Source organism: Taeniopygia guttata, chromosome 2, assembly GCF_048771995.1.
Source record: "Taeniopygia guttata chromosome 2, bTaeGut7.mat, whole genome shotgun sequence".
Taxonomy (NCBI): domain Eukaryota; kingdom Metazoa; phylum Chordata; class Aves; order Passeriformes; family Estrildidae; genus Taeniopygia; species Taeniopygia guttata.
The window spans coordinates 100,798,295-100,817,166 of NC_133026.1; the positions used below are offsets into that span (position 1 = coordinate 100,798,295).

General features: G+C 39.7%; 1 protein-coding gene across 1 annotated transcript in view; it reads right to left on the reverse strand.

Moving 5' to 3' along the window:
- RAB31 (RAB31, member RAS oncogene family) overlaps window positions 1-18,872 on the reverse strand; it is a 60,689-nt gene that overhangs the window by 19,299 nt on the left and 22,518 nt on the right. Inside the window, exons 2-5 of the mRNA XM_002190127.7 lie at window positions 14,286-14,365; window positions 12,064-12,145; window positions 1,961-2,032; window positions 1-107 (exon numbers count right to left, since the gene is read on the reverse strand). Coding sequence (XP_002190163.2) covers window positions 1-107; window positions 1,961-2,032; window positions 12,064-12,145; window positions 14,286-14,365 — 341 coding nt within the window. The remainder of the gene's footprint in view (window positions 108-1,960; window positions 2,033-12,063; window positions 12,146-14,285; window positions 14,366-18,872) is intronic.

Here is an 18,872-nt window from a genome sequence, read left to right on the forward strand (position 1 = left end):
CTGATATCAGAAAGATCACATTTGTTTCCAGCGATGGCCATTACAATGTTTTCGGGACCATGTTCTTTTAGTTCTTTCACCCATTTTTTCAAAGTATGAAATGAATCCTGCATCAGAGAAATAACAAAAAAAGCTACCAGCACACTCTCTGCCAATGTATTTTCCTATTTTTCAAAGTAGAGGAGCACAGCTTTGACAGCATTAATGCAATAATGATTATATAGATCAAAAGACTGGAAGATCACTTATGTATCTATGCAATATGCTTTTCAAGATTTAGGCCATAAGGCTTCTTCAAACTAATTCTTGAACTAGGATGCTTCCCTTTTTTCCACTTCCCCTCCTCCCTACTCCATTGCAGCACTGAATATTAAACTTCCAGTGATCAAGAAACTATCACAGCTTGTCTAATACCTCATTTCCTTCACCTAATGTGAGCTTCATTTGTCTAATTTCACTTCTGACCAGTGGCTTATCATCTCAGTCACTGTCATATTTTTGGTAATATCCAATGGAGTTTCCACAGAGATGCCCACTTCCCTGCATTTCCAAATATGTGATCTGATAAACCTCAATTTACTCATTATAAAACTGGAGAGGTGACAATTCACTTGGCTTTTTTCCCCTCCAAGCACAAAAATCAAACTCTATCTGATGCTACCTACCTTTTAATAGTAATTTTTCCACTTCTTTATGCCAGTGAAGTAGTAGCTTTAAGATAACACTTCTTTCTAGAGATTCTAATTATAATGCACAGTTTAAGTTCTTACTGGCAAAGGGAGCTCCAAAATAGATGATAAATTATTTCTTCCCCTTCACAAATGCACATAAAAGTTGTCTCTAAATCAGCAATATCTGCATCAATGTCACCAAAGGTAGAGCCCTATCACTCACTTGGGGAAAAAATCCATTCTGCTTTAATGATTAACACTGAATATTAAGCATCAGAAAGTGAAATACACATGACCTTCCTCTCCTATTTCCCCCTCTTTATTCTGAGAGTTGTTCCACATAAGCTTGGAGAAAGGCTGGCAAAACAAAATTTTATTCTTACAATATATTACAAGATCAACGGTAAGATATTTAAATCAGAAGTATCAATCCAGCACGATTCGCTCTTCCTCACCTTCTCCTGGCAAATTAGCAGTGGAGAACAGCACTGCTGCACAACAGTGGCCACCACTGCCAGTCACAGAGCATTACACGAATGCACTGGGGAACCAAACCTGCCCTCCCAACCTCGTAGGAAATAAGTAAATTGGCAAGAAAGGAATAAAATCACAGGGAACTCTCCTGGCCATCCATCCATTAGCACTGCCTCTAATTCTGCTATGTCAGCAGCGGTTTCTTCCAAAAGGAGTGAAAGAATCATTCACCTGGAATCTCCTAGCCCCCTCTGCCTGAGAAATGAGCCAGAGAAGTTAAGGATCTAAAAGTACAATTTTCATTCCAAATGAGTAATGTTGAGACGTAAGGTCAGAGTCTGATGATTTCATTACCAGTTTGAAAATTAAGACATGACACTTGCAATACAAACATGAAATTATATGCTTAGATAAAAATAATTAGTGTTAAAATCAGTAATATGCAAACAATTTAATTTCTACTCAGATGATAAAGCTAACAGCTGATTTTTGTAGTAAAAATTCAACTCCACACAGAGAATATAGGTGGTGGTAGGTAGGGGGTATTGCAGGTTATGAATCCTGTATTCTTAGTCAGAGGAAACCTAAAGAAATGTTGACAAAATGCAGTTTCCCATCTTTTGTGTACATGAAGTTGAAACAACACAGAAACAGGACTTTTTATTTAATGTTTTAAGGCAGTTGGACACCTCCACCCAGATCTATACAAACTACCAAAGCATATACATGCCAGACAAATTAAATTCTGCAGCTGTGGGGTTCAACTCCAACTCAGGCCCAAACAGAGGAGGCAAAAAGCATCCCAAAGGTCTTACCTGTTTGGTGATATCATACACTATCACAGCTGCTGCTGACCCTCGGTAGTACATTGGAGCCAAGGAATGAAACTGTTAAAACACAACCCCCAAGAGAAATTATCATTAATAAATCAGAATTATCACATGCTTTGCCAGGTCTCAAAGACTTGCCGTGGCAGGACCACACACCTTCTTTCATCCCACAGAGAACAAACCTTATCAGTGGTCACCCATCTCTCATTTTCCTTAAACACAAAGAAGCCAGACCTCCTTTATCTCATGCTGCTCTTCATCCCACTGAATTTACAAAACCAGCACTTGCTGATTCAATGCATCATTTCCATTACATGGCATGGACTCTGAGGACAAGTTTTGACAGGAAGACCAACTGCACTTGGAAGCCTAACCTGATGGCATAGGGACCCCTTCCCCCGGCAAACCAGTCTTGCTTTGTAGATCTAAGACTGAATTCATCTCGGGTTTGAATTTTGTAGAACATTGCAAATGACTTGTATAAAACTAACTTGTCAGAAAAATCTGAACACCTGTCTTGTTTACCTATCCTATACTATGATAGATATTTCAGAAAACATGGATTCTTGCAGTTACTCTTCAGCTTTTTGTTTCAATGAAAACATTCTTTGAGGAAAAAACCCAAGAATTAAACATGTTTGTTAGAACAACTGAAGAACAGCATAATTTTCATAATTTACCAATGACTAAGCAGCTGATTTAGAATTTCAGCTTACAATTACAATTAGAGTAAGGAAGTAAAAAAAAGTCTTTCTGCTGATTCAACTAAGCTTAGTCTCAAACAAACCAAAAATAATCTTTCTTGGAAAATGCATTTAGTCTCAGTATGCTCACACAGCCATTTTATAATTTTTGAGGAGGGGAAGTTATCTGGAAAAGCTGCATATTAAGCTGCAGCTAATAACTGAGGTCAGCACCTAAATTAAATTAACTATTAGGGCAGGGTCTGAACCTCACTGCCCAGCAAACATGCACGGATCCACGCGTTACACTGCAAACCCCTGCACATTTACTGGACACATCTTATTCCCAGATCTGTACCTACTTACTGAGCATTTAGACTTTTAGCAGCTTCCACATTTCTTGCTGTTTCACATGCTACGTATCAGGCAGTTTATTTGCAGCGCTGGTTCGCTTGCCAGTTTGTAAGCTATTTATCACAAATCACGCACACCAGCTCAAGGTCGAGGCTTTCTTTTGTAACAGTATGGATGCACAGCAGCAGTGACAGATGGTCAAGAGCTGAAGTGTTTTGGGGAGCGAGGCAGGTGGGAGAGCTCATTAATAAGAGAAAACAGCAGGAAAGAGGATGAGAAAAGAAAGAGGAATCAGTCAAGAAGCGTAGTCTGAAGAAACGGGATCAGCCAAGATCCTGAGGGAGTTGGGTAGATGTGTGCTTTCTGGGGTTTTCGTATGTAGCTTTATTACTTGAATGCTTAATTCAATAAATGCTTTCCAGAATTTTTAGGCTTCTAAATCACAACAGAAATTTTCAGTATGTTAGAACAGAACAGACCATTTCAGTTGGAATGGACCTACAGCAATCATGTAAACCAAGTGCCTGATCAATTCAGGGCTGACTAAAAGTTAAATCATCCTGTTAAGGGATTGTCCAAATGCTTCTTAAAAACTGACGAGCTTGAGAGATCAGTTCAGATAAGAAGAAGGGCTTTTCAAGTATGTCAACAGCAGAGGAGGTCTAAAGAAAACACTGGACTCATTGTTTCATGATCACTGTGGACAAGGTATCCCACCTACTACCACATCCCCAAATCCTTCCTAATCACAAATGAATCTAGGAGGGCATCTTGCCCGGTTGGCTCACAGAATGCTTGCAACTAGATGTTATCTCCTACTATCTTCAAGTCTCAAAAAAAGTGCTGTGCTGAGGTAGCCTGAAAGTCAGGAACCTTAACTGTGGAGGATACATCTGACCTTTCATGGTTTAGGCACACTCCTCCCAGTCTGTAAACTCCAGGAAAAAAAACCATTCAAACCCTACACACATGCTGATTTGGTCTTAATCTAGATTACATTTTAATCTAGACTACAAAGTATTCATGAATTTACAAAGAGCTCTCAGATAACAGTAATCACAGGAGCCACTTGGTTAAACTCACATATTCCAAATTCCTTCAAGACTAACCCTGAAAGTGCACTGAGAACCTGTACAACATCCTGAGAATTTATCTCCCTTTTTTTCTGACCAGCTGACAAGAACACTTCCCTTAATAGTTTCAGATTTATTCTTCAAATATGAAGAATATTTGTAGTGTTAGGACCAGAAAGCAAAAAACAAACAAACAAACAAACAGAACAAAAAAAAAATGGCCTTTGTCATTCTCTTATACAGGCTAATAAACAAACATGACAATACACTATGCCCCAGTCACAAGAAATTGCTGTTTTCTACAAGAAAACAGGAAAAGCCTCTTTGCAACAATGAATGAACCAAGAGGGGCTGAAAAAATTGTAACTGCATCAGTTTCATGATCTAATGAAACTAGACTCTTACCAAATGTCCTTCATGAACATGAATTTTCCAATATGATACAAATAATGATGTTTAATTTTTCTTTTAAATCAGTGCCCAAAAGCAAAGTCCTCTTTTAACATTTTTTCTGACCTAATTAACTGGAAAAAGAGAGTCACACCAAATTAATTAAAGGGATACAAAATACTAATCTGCACATTTTTCACCTGCCAAAGACCAAATGTGGGACAGATGCCCAAAACAAGTGACACACAAAAAAACAGCTCACAAAATTAAATCTCACAGGACTACTTTCTGTATTATAAGTGACAATGTCTATAACCTTGATTCTGTAGTTCAGTATTTCTGTAACCAGTAATTCCCAATAAAATTAGGAGAAACAGAAACAGTGTGAGATTTGGCATTAGAACAACACTGCTTGAGAAGGGCCAGCTAAAAATGCTCAGGCAGCCACTCCTGCCTGGCTCTGCCACACGAACACTCAGGTTACAGCCCCCACTTTCCACGGAGTCAGCCCCTCCATAACCTGCAGCCAAGAGCGGCACTCTGGCAGGTGCCACCCCTTCCTGCAGGTAGCAGCACACATATCTCCTTGGCCTAACAGGAAAACACAGACCAGGAAGAGATTTCCATCAGCTCCCATGATCACAAATAATCACACTCCTAACCCATTTCAAAAGCTGGTTAATGTTCTGCCTAAAATAATTAGTTTTCTTTTTTCATTATACTGCTACAGGGATGCTATTACTTTGACAATTAATAACATTTTGAATTGCTAATTGCTAAATTACTTGTAATTTGCTTGCACCTTGACTTAGTAAAATTTAGGGATCACTGCTTGCCTTTCACTGAAATATTAATACAGGGTAACAAGCTTGCAGATTTAACTTTGCCAGTCTGCTATACCAGACTCTTCCACTCTGACGATAATGCAAAAGGGAGAAATCAGGGTCTAATCACCTTTTCTTGTGCCTGGTCCAGCTTCAATTCATCTTTTCTGACTGCTGGTCAGGTTTCTATGCAGCATTATAGATACTGAACAGCCTTAAATGCACATCCCCTAACACTTTTCTCATGGCTGCATCATACTCACATGATCATCCTTTAATTTGTGAGTACATTCAGAGGTGGCTTTTCTCCTCTGGTTTCCCCCCCCACCCCAAAAAATATTAAAAACTTACCTACAGCTTCACAGCATATATTTTTGTTAGGAGCAAAAAATACAGAACCTTGGTACTTACACTACCAAAATTAATCTCAACTACTTTCCACCTTCTAAGCATGGGGAACACCTCCCATCTCCGTATAATGAGTAAACTACCATTATCAGGTCACCTACTATAGGAATTTAGAAGTTTCATGTGTCTCATTTCACGTCCACCAAAGAAAGTCTGCCTATGTGCCTATTTGACCAACTGCATCACTCATTAGTCCCATTTTGCTTTTGGAGAGGTTGATAGCAACCGGTGAGGCTGAGGTTGCCCATCCACAAAGTGCCATACTCAAGTTGCAGGGGTACACTTTCCAATCCAATAGCCAGGCTGAAAGGATCATTCAAAATATAAATAAGAAACTTATTTTCCAAAGACATGCCAAAACCTATAATCAATTACTTCCAGAACTCTCCTCCTGGAAGACACACAGCAAGCTCCATACCTACAGCCACCTGAATCCTGGCACAATGCTGACTGGGCTCAGAGCACCTTCTTCCTTGTGCTCCTCTTTGCACTTGTGGTTCATCATCTCTGACACTAAGCAAAGAAGTGAGACCACATGTGCATCATGAAACTTCCTCTGAAAGCAGAACCCCAGGGTCCAACTAGATGCTGCCCAACCCATTACAGCTGTAGAGCCCCATAGTACAGACAGCAAATTCAGTCTTGCATGGTGCAAATGCAAGCTGAGCTAACCAGAGTTTCTCTCATTGATTCCAGGAGTATTTTGGGATTCTGCAACCCCTCATTTGGCTATCTCAATGAAGTCAACAGAAGCTTTGCCCTCACAAAGGACAGAAAAATAGAACCAAGTAGCCATTTTACACCTATTTAAAAGCACTGTAGTATTTTGCTTTCTGCTTCCTGTGCATCTCATCACAGAGGGGCATATTTGGTCACAGGTAACACCACGTTTCCTCTTTACTAAAAGTAAAGAATGGGGAAGAAGGAAAACCATCACCTCCTACTTGGAACAGAAAACCAAAATCAAGGGAAAACAGCATAAATCACACCTGAGCTGTGGTAGTGGAAGTCTCCTAACCCTGTCTAATACAATGCTGATTTAGAAAGCAAAACAGAGGCCAAATGAACACAGAAATAAAAACTACCACTCCTGTTTGTTTATATACAGGCTGACAAATGCTGCTGAAGACAGTTGGGATTCACTCAATCTGCCAGACACACCAGAGAACATTAATTCATGTCAGCAGATCTTCGCACCATCCTGTGGTGCTATATCCCAGGACTGGCATAGTTCTGCAGCAGGGCTGCCTCTTCCCAACTCCACTGTCAGAGGCAAAAAAGCAAAAGCAAAACCAACAACTACAACCACCATCTAACTCCTGCACTTGTTTGCTTTTACTATTCTAGACTGTAAAGAAAATCACCTGCTCTTACTGTAAAAGGATTATAATTCTGCCCATAAGCACAGCTGGAAAGGATAAGGGTGCACAGGCTGAGCAGAATCACACCAGTGCTCAGCAAGTGTTACACACTTTGAATTCAGCTACGATTTTCCTACACAGTGCCTTCTCAAGCACCTGCAGGTGCACAGCAGCACAAGATTTGCTTTCTGGCAGCTGCGATCATTTGACTAAATTTCATTCCCTTTCCTATGAAGCTGTTCTCTGACAACATATGTTGCATCTGAGCGGCCAAGACCAAACCACTTGATTCCTCTCAAAGTCAGAGATCCTTACTCTCTATCTGAGTGCCACTAATGTCAAGGACAGCACAGCTTCTGGCTCAGCTGCTTGTTGACACGTGCGGGCAGTGTCACAGCCCTGCAACTTCCTTCCCCTTCCTATTACACCCACTCACACTTTCTGGACTCTCATCTTAAACATCTATCAGGTCCCCTCACTCAGCAGGCCATTGCCACACCTCTGCAAGTGATTTTAGGTGTCCTGTTTCTCCTGCCCTTGGTCCTTCCTGCCAGGCCATTCCCACAAAACCCCTTCAAGTCCTATCCCAAAAACCATCCGAAGTACACTTGCCCAACTCTGGGCAGTTACATGCCCCACTCCTACCACCTTCGAGGCAGCGGCTGCCAACAAACAGAAAATTGTGGTGGTGCAGAGAGAAGCAAAGGCAAAACCCAAAAGCATTAAAGAGATTATCCTGACACACAAGCTTCTCAAACAGGGAGGGATACAAAATTCCTGACATTCTCAGCTGGCAAAGAGCAAATGGGAAAAATGTTATGTATGAAAGCAACTTTCAGATACCATTTAGCATTTTAAAACCTTAAGTAGTTTTCTTTACATAACTGAAGGCTGAAATTCCAGTTCTCAGGATTTGCAAGCTGAGTAAATCAGAAAAGATCTGTCTCTAATCTATGGGTATTTTTTGCTAGTTAAATTGAAGATTAAATATATAAAAGAGTGAGCATTTTTTTTCCAATGTCTAAAAATTCTTTAACTGAAGAAGGTAAAATTCAACATTTCTGGTTAACCTTTTAAAGGTATTTTAAATAGGCAGAAAACAAACCTTTGCAACATCACAGAAGTGACCTGTGCTTGCTTAGCCATTCTGAAGTTTACAGTCATTTAACAAAGGATGCAAAAGACACTACACCAAAATCATGACTCACCATCAAGCTGCAAGTTTGCTGAAGCTTAAGAAAAAACACATTTAAATGCATCCCTTAAATGATTTACTGTGCTTTATGTCACTCTGAAAATAGTAAAAATAACATATTTGTTTGCTAGCTCTAATGCCATTTGTGCTCTCACACGCTGCCAAATTGCCTATCAACATCTGCAGCATGCAAGGTCCTCACACTACACACATTGAATCACCCTGACACTCACTGAGCTGTGGGAGACCATCAAAGCCACATTTATGACACTACAGAGCAAAATTCAGGCTGCATTTTGCCTGCAGAAATAATTCAAGTCATTGATAGATGGTGTTGTGACACTGTCTCTGAATCACCAGGACAACTACTGCCACTCAGAAAAGAGGCAGCTATAAAGAGCTGTGGACATGTCATCAGTCAGTCTTTTCCTGGAAATGGAGAAGGTTAAAAAACAGAAAAAGAAAAAGCTCACAACTCAGGACTGTTGCCACAAGCCCCCAGCCAGGTAACAATTAGCACTGACTCCATCATTCTCAGAAGGCTGATCTATCACTTTATTATATTATACTTATTAAGAAACCCATCGCCCTTACCCACAGTCACGATACAGGTGGACCCAAGCTAAACACCATCACCACTGGCCAATTAAGAAACCACTCTTTGGTAAACAAATCTCCATGTCACATTCCATATATTCACAACAACAGGTGCAGTAAGTGAAAATAAGAATAGTTTCTCATTCTTTTCTCTGATTTTCTCACAGCCTTCCCCAGGACAATGTATGGGAAAGTTATGCATTGCTCTCTGTGGCCAGAGAGCTGCTGCCACACAGGATAATTCCTATGGAGCTTTAAACTGGGCTCAAGTAATTGAGGCCTTTTCTATTAAACGAAATTAAAAGTCCCAGAGTTCAACACAGTAAATTTTAAAAGGACAGAGATAAATTTTCCTGCCCTAGAAATATGGCCCTCAGACTCCCTGTTTGCTACAATATTCCTCAGCTGGCAAAATGGAAAGCTGGCAGCCACCCAAGGTATTCAAACAAAACATTGTAATTAAAAGCTACTTAGGGCACCATGAACCAAAATGAATGTAATAAAAACATCATTAACTAACTTGCGAGGAGACTCTTCTTAGGGGAGGGAATCTTTGCTAATAACAACATAATTGTTGGGCATGTAAGTCCCAAAGTCTGCAGCAACAATTCAAAGCTAATGGGGACAACGTGAGATAGGAGGGGGGAAAGTGACATTTGGGAAATAGTGGTGTGGAGGGAAAGTGACGGCGAAGAAAAAAAATAAAGCAAGTTTGTTAGAAAGCACACCAACACAAAGCAAGCAGGTCCACACGGAGCAGTACTTAGGGGGATTTTGTGAGTGGTTTTGTGAGTGGAAACAAACTGCCAGTTTGTTTCTCTCTAGTCAAGAAGAAGGGAAAGAAACAAAAAAAAAACAAAAAAGAAGGATAAGAAGCTCTCTCTCTTTTTGTAATCATGTACTGTGTGAATTTTTCACCACAAGCCACATACCCCTCTCCAGGGTCTCCTCCTAAGTAAGCACACTCAGCATTTACCCCCATCAGGGATATGATAGAAAAGCTTTTAATCTCCATTTTCTGCTGCATTATTGTCACTCTGCAGCATCACCTCCAAGTTAGCAGTTTCCAGAGAAAATTATGAACAGGGAAATGAAATCTCATTAAAAAGGACAAACTCATGAACGAGGATCACGGAAGTGCCGCTACTGTTGTTTCTGCCTGCATGCTCTACCATGGTTAAAGGTTTGAGCTTAACTTTCATGGCATAAGTGAAGCCTTAGTTAAATCTCAGCTGAGGCTCTTCTGCTGTGAAGGCTTCAGTGTTGGGTCACCATTGCTGCTCACAGGACAATTAGAATAAAATTAACAGGGGGAGACATTTGCTCTTGAATCAGAAGGAGCAACACAAAACAAAGCAACCAGAAATCCCTGATTAAAATGAGTAAGATATTGAGAAGCATCATGTGTTTAGCTGCAATGTAAACCAGGAATGTTCTAGGACAGTGAATGACCCGGACTAGTATGGACCTCACCTTGGGAAACTTGTCTGCCTCCATAGCTTGCACTCCACACCAATGAACGTTGTTTACTATATCACTCCACTTTCCTAATCCTAGTGAAGGACTGGGAATACACTGTGCAAACACAGAACAAAAAGATGGTCCCTGGACTAACTCGTGATCACTAATTAATGAACAATTTTAGCATCCCATATCTGTAATAAATTCTAAGCAATCTAGCAAAGTTTGTAGTGCTCACTGCTCATCACAGTTTCACACACACACACAAAAAAAGGAAAGCAGATGTTTGAAAAATGATGAGCTAATAAAAATTGAGAGGAAACATAAGGGACTAGTTTGGAAGGATTAATTTAGTGTCCAAGAGTCAGATCTCAGTCACAGATTTCCTGCCTCACATGAGGTATCATTGTTTCAGTAAATATGTAAAGAAGAATATTACTATTCACCTGATTTTAGAGGGCTTTGAGAGTCCTTAGACTATGTAGGAAAATCGGTAAATCTTGATATAAGTATTAATCCAACTGAGTTTTGTGTGTAAAGTGCTAAAAAGAAAAGCAAGGAGAGCAGGGCAGTGAAGGGAAAAGAGAGAGAATAAGCAAGGAATCTGAAACCATGGGAAGGAAAACTGAACTTTTGCTAGATCTTGCAATAATTAGTCAGTTATCAGCTCCAGACCATGCAGAAATTGAACAAACAAGATTCAAGGGAAGGAATTAGGCTTCAAATATAGTTTTCAAGGTCCATTTTCCCATGACAAATAACTGAATTTTTATGAGCCAACAGATTTAATCAGTCACTTTATCTCACACTGTGCATTATAAATAAAAGTATAAACATTTCCTGCAAATAAGAGCACAAATCTTCTTTGCCCACAATTCACATACAAGGTATGGAGAATACAGCACGATGTATCAGGACTGACATCCAGTCTGTATAAGCATCTCATTTTATCCCAACCTAGTGTGAGCATAACTACAATTTCCTATGAAAAGACACTGTGCCATTTCACAAGTTTGATGTTCTAGAAGTGTGCATAGGTTTTTCCATTTCTCTCATATTTCTCAAGACAAACATGAGCATATATTAAGAGAAACCTACAGTTCTACAATCTAGTACTGCATACTACTTGTCACTGAGGCTATTAAAAGAAAAAAAAAAATTATCAACCAGACTTACATACTGTCCAGATGAACTAATGCCCAAAAATCCCTTATGTATGGCTTGAAAAAAATCAAGACAAAAACCCAAAGTGGTTCAGGCTGCCGGTGGTAATTTCTTAAATAATAACAGCAGAGACAAGCCATGCCCACATTCACTGTCCCAATCGAAGATAACTCCAGAGTCACCACCTAAGTTCAGATCAGCCCAGCCCATGGGCTGCAAGTCAAAGCCTTTCCAATGCCAATGAGAGCTGCCACACACAAACCTGATAAAACCAGAGGGGACTGGATGTTGCTGGGGCACTGCTCAAGCTGTCTTGGGGAAGCTGGGTGACAATTCACACCATGGTTTGGGGTTTTTTTTAGGTAAGTGATATGGTCAGCCTGTCTCTGCATTTTTGCCATCCATGGAAAGGGAACCTAAATACCCGGTGCCTGCTGACCACCTGCATTGAAGAGCCTTGCAAAGATTCAGGAGGTTGATACTTACAAAGTCTTCTGAAGATGAAAGGTTTAGAAAAAGTACATCAACACATTAAGAGAGATCAGGATAATTAAAGCATTCTGCAAAATGATACTCACCCGTTCCTGACCAGCTGTGTCCCAGATCAGAAATTTATGAAGCTCATTCCCACATGGCACAGTTTTAGTCATGAAGGATGCTCTGGAAACATGAAAGAAAGAGAAATTTGTAACATAACTGACATTCTGAATATGTAACCTGTAGACCTTAGTGAGTTCTTCTGGATTAGTCTGCATTTGGGGAAAACTCCAAAACCTTGATAAAATACCTGCAGAAGTAGAAGTCTCATTTTTCTCACACAGGACATATGGTACCTAGAGATGTATTTTTTAAAAACAAGGGAAAATGCCTCTGAAGTTCAGAGGGCATTTGTTCATGACTCCAGGAACACAAATGCTCCTGCCATTAACACATGGCTTCTCCTTCTTGTTAGCTCCATCTTCTTGGTGATACAGACCTGAGAGAAAGTCAACAGACAACATCATGTGCCACTTTTCACTTTAACACATGAGACTGGATCACCATGGAACAGAAAAGTCACCTGCTGGAATGCGCATGGTAAACAAATGCAAGAAAGTTGTTCTCCCTTTTAACGGGGATGAAAAAGTCTTTGTAGTTTCTTTTCTTTTCCATAGGAAATAAGACAGGTCAATATTTTCAAAGTTTTTTTCTTTTAGGAAAGAAAGTTACAAATTTACAGGCTTTTTCTGTATTACAGGAGTTCATTTGAAAGCTGGCAGGAGAGAGTGCCAAACTCTGGCAGATCTCTATTTTTCCCATCCTATCTGAGTACTGCTGAACCATTTTTGCTGTGGTAACATTTTTCCTGGCTCATAAAGATGCATTTGATACAATGCACAGTCGTTACAAAAGCACCAAATGACATTAAATGACATATGACTGAACAAAACATTTCATGAGAATGATATACCAGAGTTCTTCTCTGCAGCCATCTGCAAATTGCTTGCATTTAACAATGCTGCATTTTTTATGAAAATACTAACTAAGGAAAAAATAAAAAGGCAGCATTGCATTGGTCGTTTTCAGGTTGTGTTCTCTCAGTTGTCGCTCTCCTTCTCAAACCAATAAGCAACACTTCACAGCTTCAAAAATGGGAACTTTATAGCTCCACAGTGGCTACTGTTGATTGCAAGGATTATATATTTAAAATAGTTGAATAATTTGGAAGTAAAAAACCCTTATCTGTCTAGACAAATAATATCACCTGTGTGAAGCTAGCCTTCACATTTTAATCTCCTAATGCAAAAAAAAATCCCTTTAGTTTTCAGAAGTATGATAACAGAGGAAGATTGTTTTCCAAATTGAGCAGAAGGCATTTACTTAGCAACAACTACTTGCGGAAAAAGGCTGCTAATGGTTTAGAAGTAAAAAAAAAAAAAAACAACACTCAAGTTGCCATCAATTCCTTCACTGCAAACAAGTGTCCTTCAGCCAGTAATTTTATTCATGACATGCTTCCTTTCTCTCTGTCCATTTTTCTCTATTCATTTCATTCAGAAATCCAAAATTGCCCTGGAACTTGTACGCGCAGCTTCCAGCTGAGACTCCTTCATGCATTGAAAGGCAGAGCCTCAGAAGGTACTGTCCGACCCTCTGAACAACACACAGCAATCAATACCAATCTTTCACAGACTACTTAAAACACCTCTGACACACATGCCAGATCAGCCCCTCCCCCCCAAATTACTCCTTTCTGTACATTCCATAATAGCTTCCTTTCCCATAACAGATCCATAACTTCAAAAAATTTCCAGGTCACATTGGACTTGGAAAATCTGTCCCTAAGATATTAAAAGAAAAAAAGTATGAATTAAAATCTACTACAGGACTATTAGGATTCTGATGGTCTGATACATGAAAACTTAGTAGTTTTTAAAGAAGTGATATAAATAAATTATACTTAGTTTAAATTGCATTGTTCCTATTTCAATAAAGGACAATGTGACACATCCTAAACTTAGACAAAAGCACATCCTCATCGGGAAACACACAGTGTCCATGTTCCAGCCCACCAGGACACTCAACAAAGCTACTTTAAGGGCTTCCCATGGTCTTCCTGCCATTACTCAGCTATGGGATGACCTGATCGTTGTGCAGGTCACAGACTCCTTGGGAGTGGGGTTTTGGTTTTTGCCTTGTCAAAAGCTTCCCACTTTAGACTGTTTTGGCTGTATTACCTTAGGACTTAAATAACTCAAGGGTCAGATTTGAAACCTCACTGACTAGTGAAAACCAAAGTGATATTTTGTGTGATACTTACCCAATAGTAGGACTGATATTATGATCAAAGTGGTCCTGGACAAACCGACAAACGATGCTTGATTTCCCAACCCCAGTATCCTGAAAATCAAAGAAAGCATGACAGTGAGTCAACAAAGTCATATCCAGGAGACCCTAGATGTCAACACTTCACTTGCTTTATTTTTAAAAATTAATATTTGACTGTCTCCTCTTGTCCTGTGGCAAGCAGGGCACCTTACACATTTCAGAAGAGAAGTAAGGACATTGCTTATCTTTTTCAAACATCAGCATTGTGACTGAGTCTCCCTGGCCCTCTTCCCAGGACTCCCTTCTCTCCAAGCCCTCTATTTCATTGTGTGGATTTTATATTCCTGTTGCAAGGACTGCAGTCCATCCAGCAGAGCCATTTACTTGTACGAGCAAACCCTGTGCTTTCCAACACACGGCGCATTACACAGCACAGCCAGAGAAACAATCTCATTCAGGCCTATTGCACAGCCAGCCCAAGCAAGCTTCTAAAACAGACTAATAACACCAACATTTTAGCACACTGATGGCACTGACTTAATGAAAATAACCTTTTCATGGCAAGGCAAACTAGCCCACTTAGTGGAAACTTTGCAGAGCTTTGGGTGGTTTTGAAAAGGTAGGAATCCAAAGATCTGGATCCCCAGAGATGTGCAGCTCTGTCTGTGCATGCCGTGCTAGAGGTCTGCAGTGCATTACTTTAAAGGCAACACAGCTTACTTTCTACACTGCAACATGGCAGGCTGATTCCATTTGCAGGAAGAATCCTTTTTTTTTTCTTTCAACATACCCAATCAGTAGGGGAAAATAACAGCAGTACAATACTGAAATAAAATTCAAAATTACCTGAAGCAGCAGGAAAAAAACTGAAATTATGCAGAAATATTATTTAGGCATCTAAGATATAAACAACTTCCCTAAAATTAAACATTTTTCAGTCTGTCTGTTTTTGCCCAAATCCTTGGATGGTAGGTAGAACTTAAATTATACAGGGAATTATCAAGGAAGAGGAGTAACATTATCACTGTGTCTTCCACAGAATTGCAAAGAGCCTCCTTAGAGACAAAAAGGATGCCAGGAAATCAATACTGACCTTTCCAAGACATTAACAATGACAGCCCAGGGTCCAATGTAACTCATTAAAGAGTCAATGGAAAGTTTTCTATTAATTTCATTGAAGTGATTGCAGAGCTACCAGATTGTACCTGGTAGCTCCATTTGTATCCACATTTTAAGATGACAAATTTACACAACACTCTTGAAAAATGCCAAGATAAGACAATACAGTTTGTTAACAGCACAAGGCACATAACTATATATTAAAAAAATAGAAAAGCAGTTTTTTCCCAAACATAGCTACATATTAAAAATAGCACTTCTGCCTCTCCTATAATCAATTTTGCAATATTATCTTTTTTTTAATAAGAAAGAAAAAGAATGCCCGTATTTACATTTCTTTCCACCATGCTTACATGAAACTGTATTGTCACGCCTGTCTTTATAGGCAGCATTTATTAGAAAACCATCATTTACACTCTCATACTTAATTCAAAGCTGTCCTTAGTCAGCTTAAAAGCCATAATAAATGCTCATGTTACACAGACAGTTGTTTATCCATTCTGTCCAATCAATAAGAAAAAAAGATCAAAGAGAGGAGCAGTGTTTAAAAACAGTCCTGTAGCCTTTGATCAATAGCAGTAACACATCCTGTTACTATTCCCAAATTTTGCCTTCATTATAGATTCCAGCTGACATTGCTGCATAATTACTACACAAGGATGGCAGAACACTCTAAAAAAATAAAATTAAAAAAACCCTCTGCCCTGAAATTGAGGATCTAATTATTTTTCTAGATTTTAAATGGTGTAGATAAACTAGAATTACCACCCACTGGTTGCAAGGAATTACATTTTTCTCTTGTGGGGACAGCGTTTCTGCTGCCGTGTTTGAAACTAGGCACTGACTCGGGTGACCCGACGATGCTTCGGTTTCATCTGCTTCTCCAGCTCCCCTGACAAGTCACTCAGAATGGAAACTGCAATTAAAAGAGGAGCCAGGGTCTCTGGCAGGGACGTGACATCCACAAGCATAGATTAAAGCTTAGCTCATTTTCCTGGAACCTCTTCATCTTTCAGTTCGTGGCTCTTACTAATGTTTCACGATAACATTAAAAGGACCTTTCAAAGTTTCTATTGCTTTCACATCTCACAATGAGCACAGTCAAACTTAAGCATATGCCAGACACATCAACAGCCCTCCAGAAGCTTAAAGGCATTCTTACACTTTGCTCCTGGGACTGCTTGCACTATCAAGAAGGCTAAATATCCCCCTTGAGTAACTGGAGTGAAACCAATGGACTTGGACCACAAGTGAACCTGTTTCTAGGACAAGCACTGCTGCAGCCAGTGGCTGGTGCTTTCCAGGAGCCAGGCACTTTATTGCACCAGGGGGGTTCAGCTGAAACAAGCACTCCCAGCTTCCCTTTTGTTGCCTGGAGGATGCAAACCAGCATCTACCAGAGTATAATTAGAGCACAGAAGGGAAGGAAGTAAAATAGAAAAAGCTTCCTACTTCAGGCAGTAATTATCATTCCATCATGGGACTTAAAACTACTTCGACAGTGTTCAGTCCATGTTACTGAAAACTGTACTGACACCCATCAATCAAGACATTCACCTGCCTGAAAGCAAAGCAAATCATGGCATATGAACATTATACAGTAACTTGAAAACAGCTAAAGAGACCTTAACTTTTACTGACAACAGTAAAAGTCAGTAAAACTTTCAAGTCTCCCAGAGGCAACAAGGAAAGCAGAGCTGTTGCTTCAAAGACATAGGAAAAATGTTTTTTTCTCAGCAGTGCATTGATATTGAACCTCCTTGCTAAGGCTGTATAAACCATTCCTGCAGCTATCTGCTTTGTACCTTACTATATGGTCTTTCTCTACACAAACCTTTTTTTTCTAACATGTGATGGGGATGATCTCCCTTGTTTTGTTTTTTTTTTTTTTTTCCTTGAAAGGATTATAGCAGATTTATCAAGCCACAAGCCTGGGTAAAATTCGGGCATACAGAAGATTTATTTTTCCAATTCTCAGAGTTCTGCTATTATACCCTCTAATCTGTTTTTCTGTTTTATTTTACCTGATGTTGGTGTACATATAACATCAAACATACACAAAGGTATAGCATCTTGGCTTATGCAAAAGGTCACAGTGGCACTGAGCAGAGTGGATTGGATAAGTTTCAGAAACTGAGAACATGCCCTCAGGAGTTATCTTGCACTTCAAGGAACAGATCCTGCTAGTCTTTGGAAAAATCCTCATTCACAGGAAGCCCAAGGGCTTCAGCACTACTTCATTGACTCATCACGATCAAGAGCATACCAATCCAGGAAAGAAGTGGCAAGAAATGAATAAATATAAAATGATTATTGTGACTCAAAGTGTTCACAAATCACTCAAGGAATCAACTACAGGTTTCCCTTTATTCTTTTTCTTCTTCATAAGCCTCCTAGCATACTTTAAAATATCAGTTATAAACCACATTGTAGCAAGATAAGCAAAGTGGGTGGGGTAGGGAGGAAGGAAAGAAGCAGAAATGTAATTCACAGTAAGTGAGCCACTATTAGTTTGCCAGAATAAGTAGCTACAGCTTCAGAATCTCCCCTGGTCAGCAAAATGGATTCAAAAATCTGAAATTGTATCAGATGCTTCTGATAAATACAAGGAACCAATGTAAGCATGACTAATTCCAGACTTTTACCCTTTAACCCTGGAAAACACATTCTGTGTTCTTCCAAAATCCCTTACCAGCAGATTTAGGTGAGAGGAATTTTAAGAGCACCAGAATGGAGAGCAGAATGCCACAGAAAACAGAGCCTCCACCCACACTCCTGCTCCCGGGGAACCACCCCACTTGGCTCTCCTCGACTCTCATTAATGTAAAGGAGATGAGACTGTATTTCAAGCTAGCAGCACTACAGGACGCTGGCAACTCATTTGCAGGCAAGCAACAACTGAGCTGCTTCTGGCTGGTTTGCAGCAGCTTACAGGGAGATTAAGAAAAAGAAAGCAGAAAAAAATATGAGCAATATATTAAAAAAGAAAACCATTTTCCCACTATAAATAGGCATTTGGTATATTCCTCTGTCTATTGTTCCAAACACATTTTTCCCAGCAGAAAAAGCTAATGCAGAAAAATTTAATTTAAATCTGGCTGTCTCATTTATATCTTTGCACATAGGGCCTGGTCCTCCAAGCACTTTTCCAAATTGGAGGGAGCTATACTACCCTGTAAACACATCACTGATTAGGCTGTTAGTCTGTAGCTTTGATATTACAACAGCTTTTAACAGATTGAGGGTCAAGCCCTATTGTGCTGAGTAAACTAATCTCTCCATGTAATTTTTTTTTTTTTTTTTTACATCTGGAATAAATGTTGGATTCACAAAAAACATCAACACACATCATGCCTAATGACTAAACAGCAGCCCTACAATCATGCAGACTGCTGCAAGAGCTTTTTTTTGTCTCGACTATGCGGTCTTTTTCTGCTATGTTAACACACAGGGCTTCCTA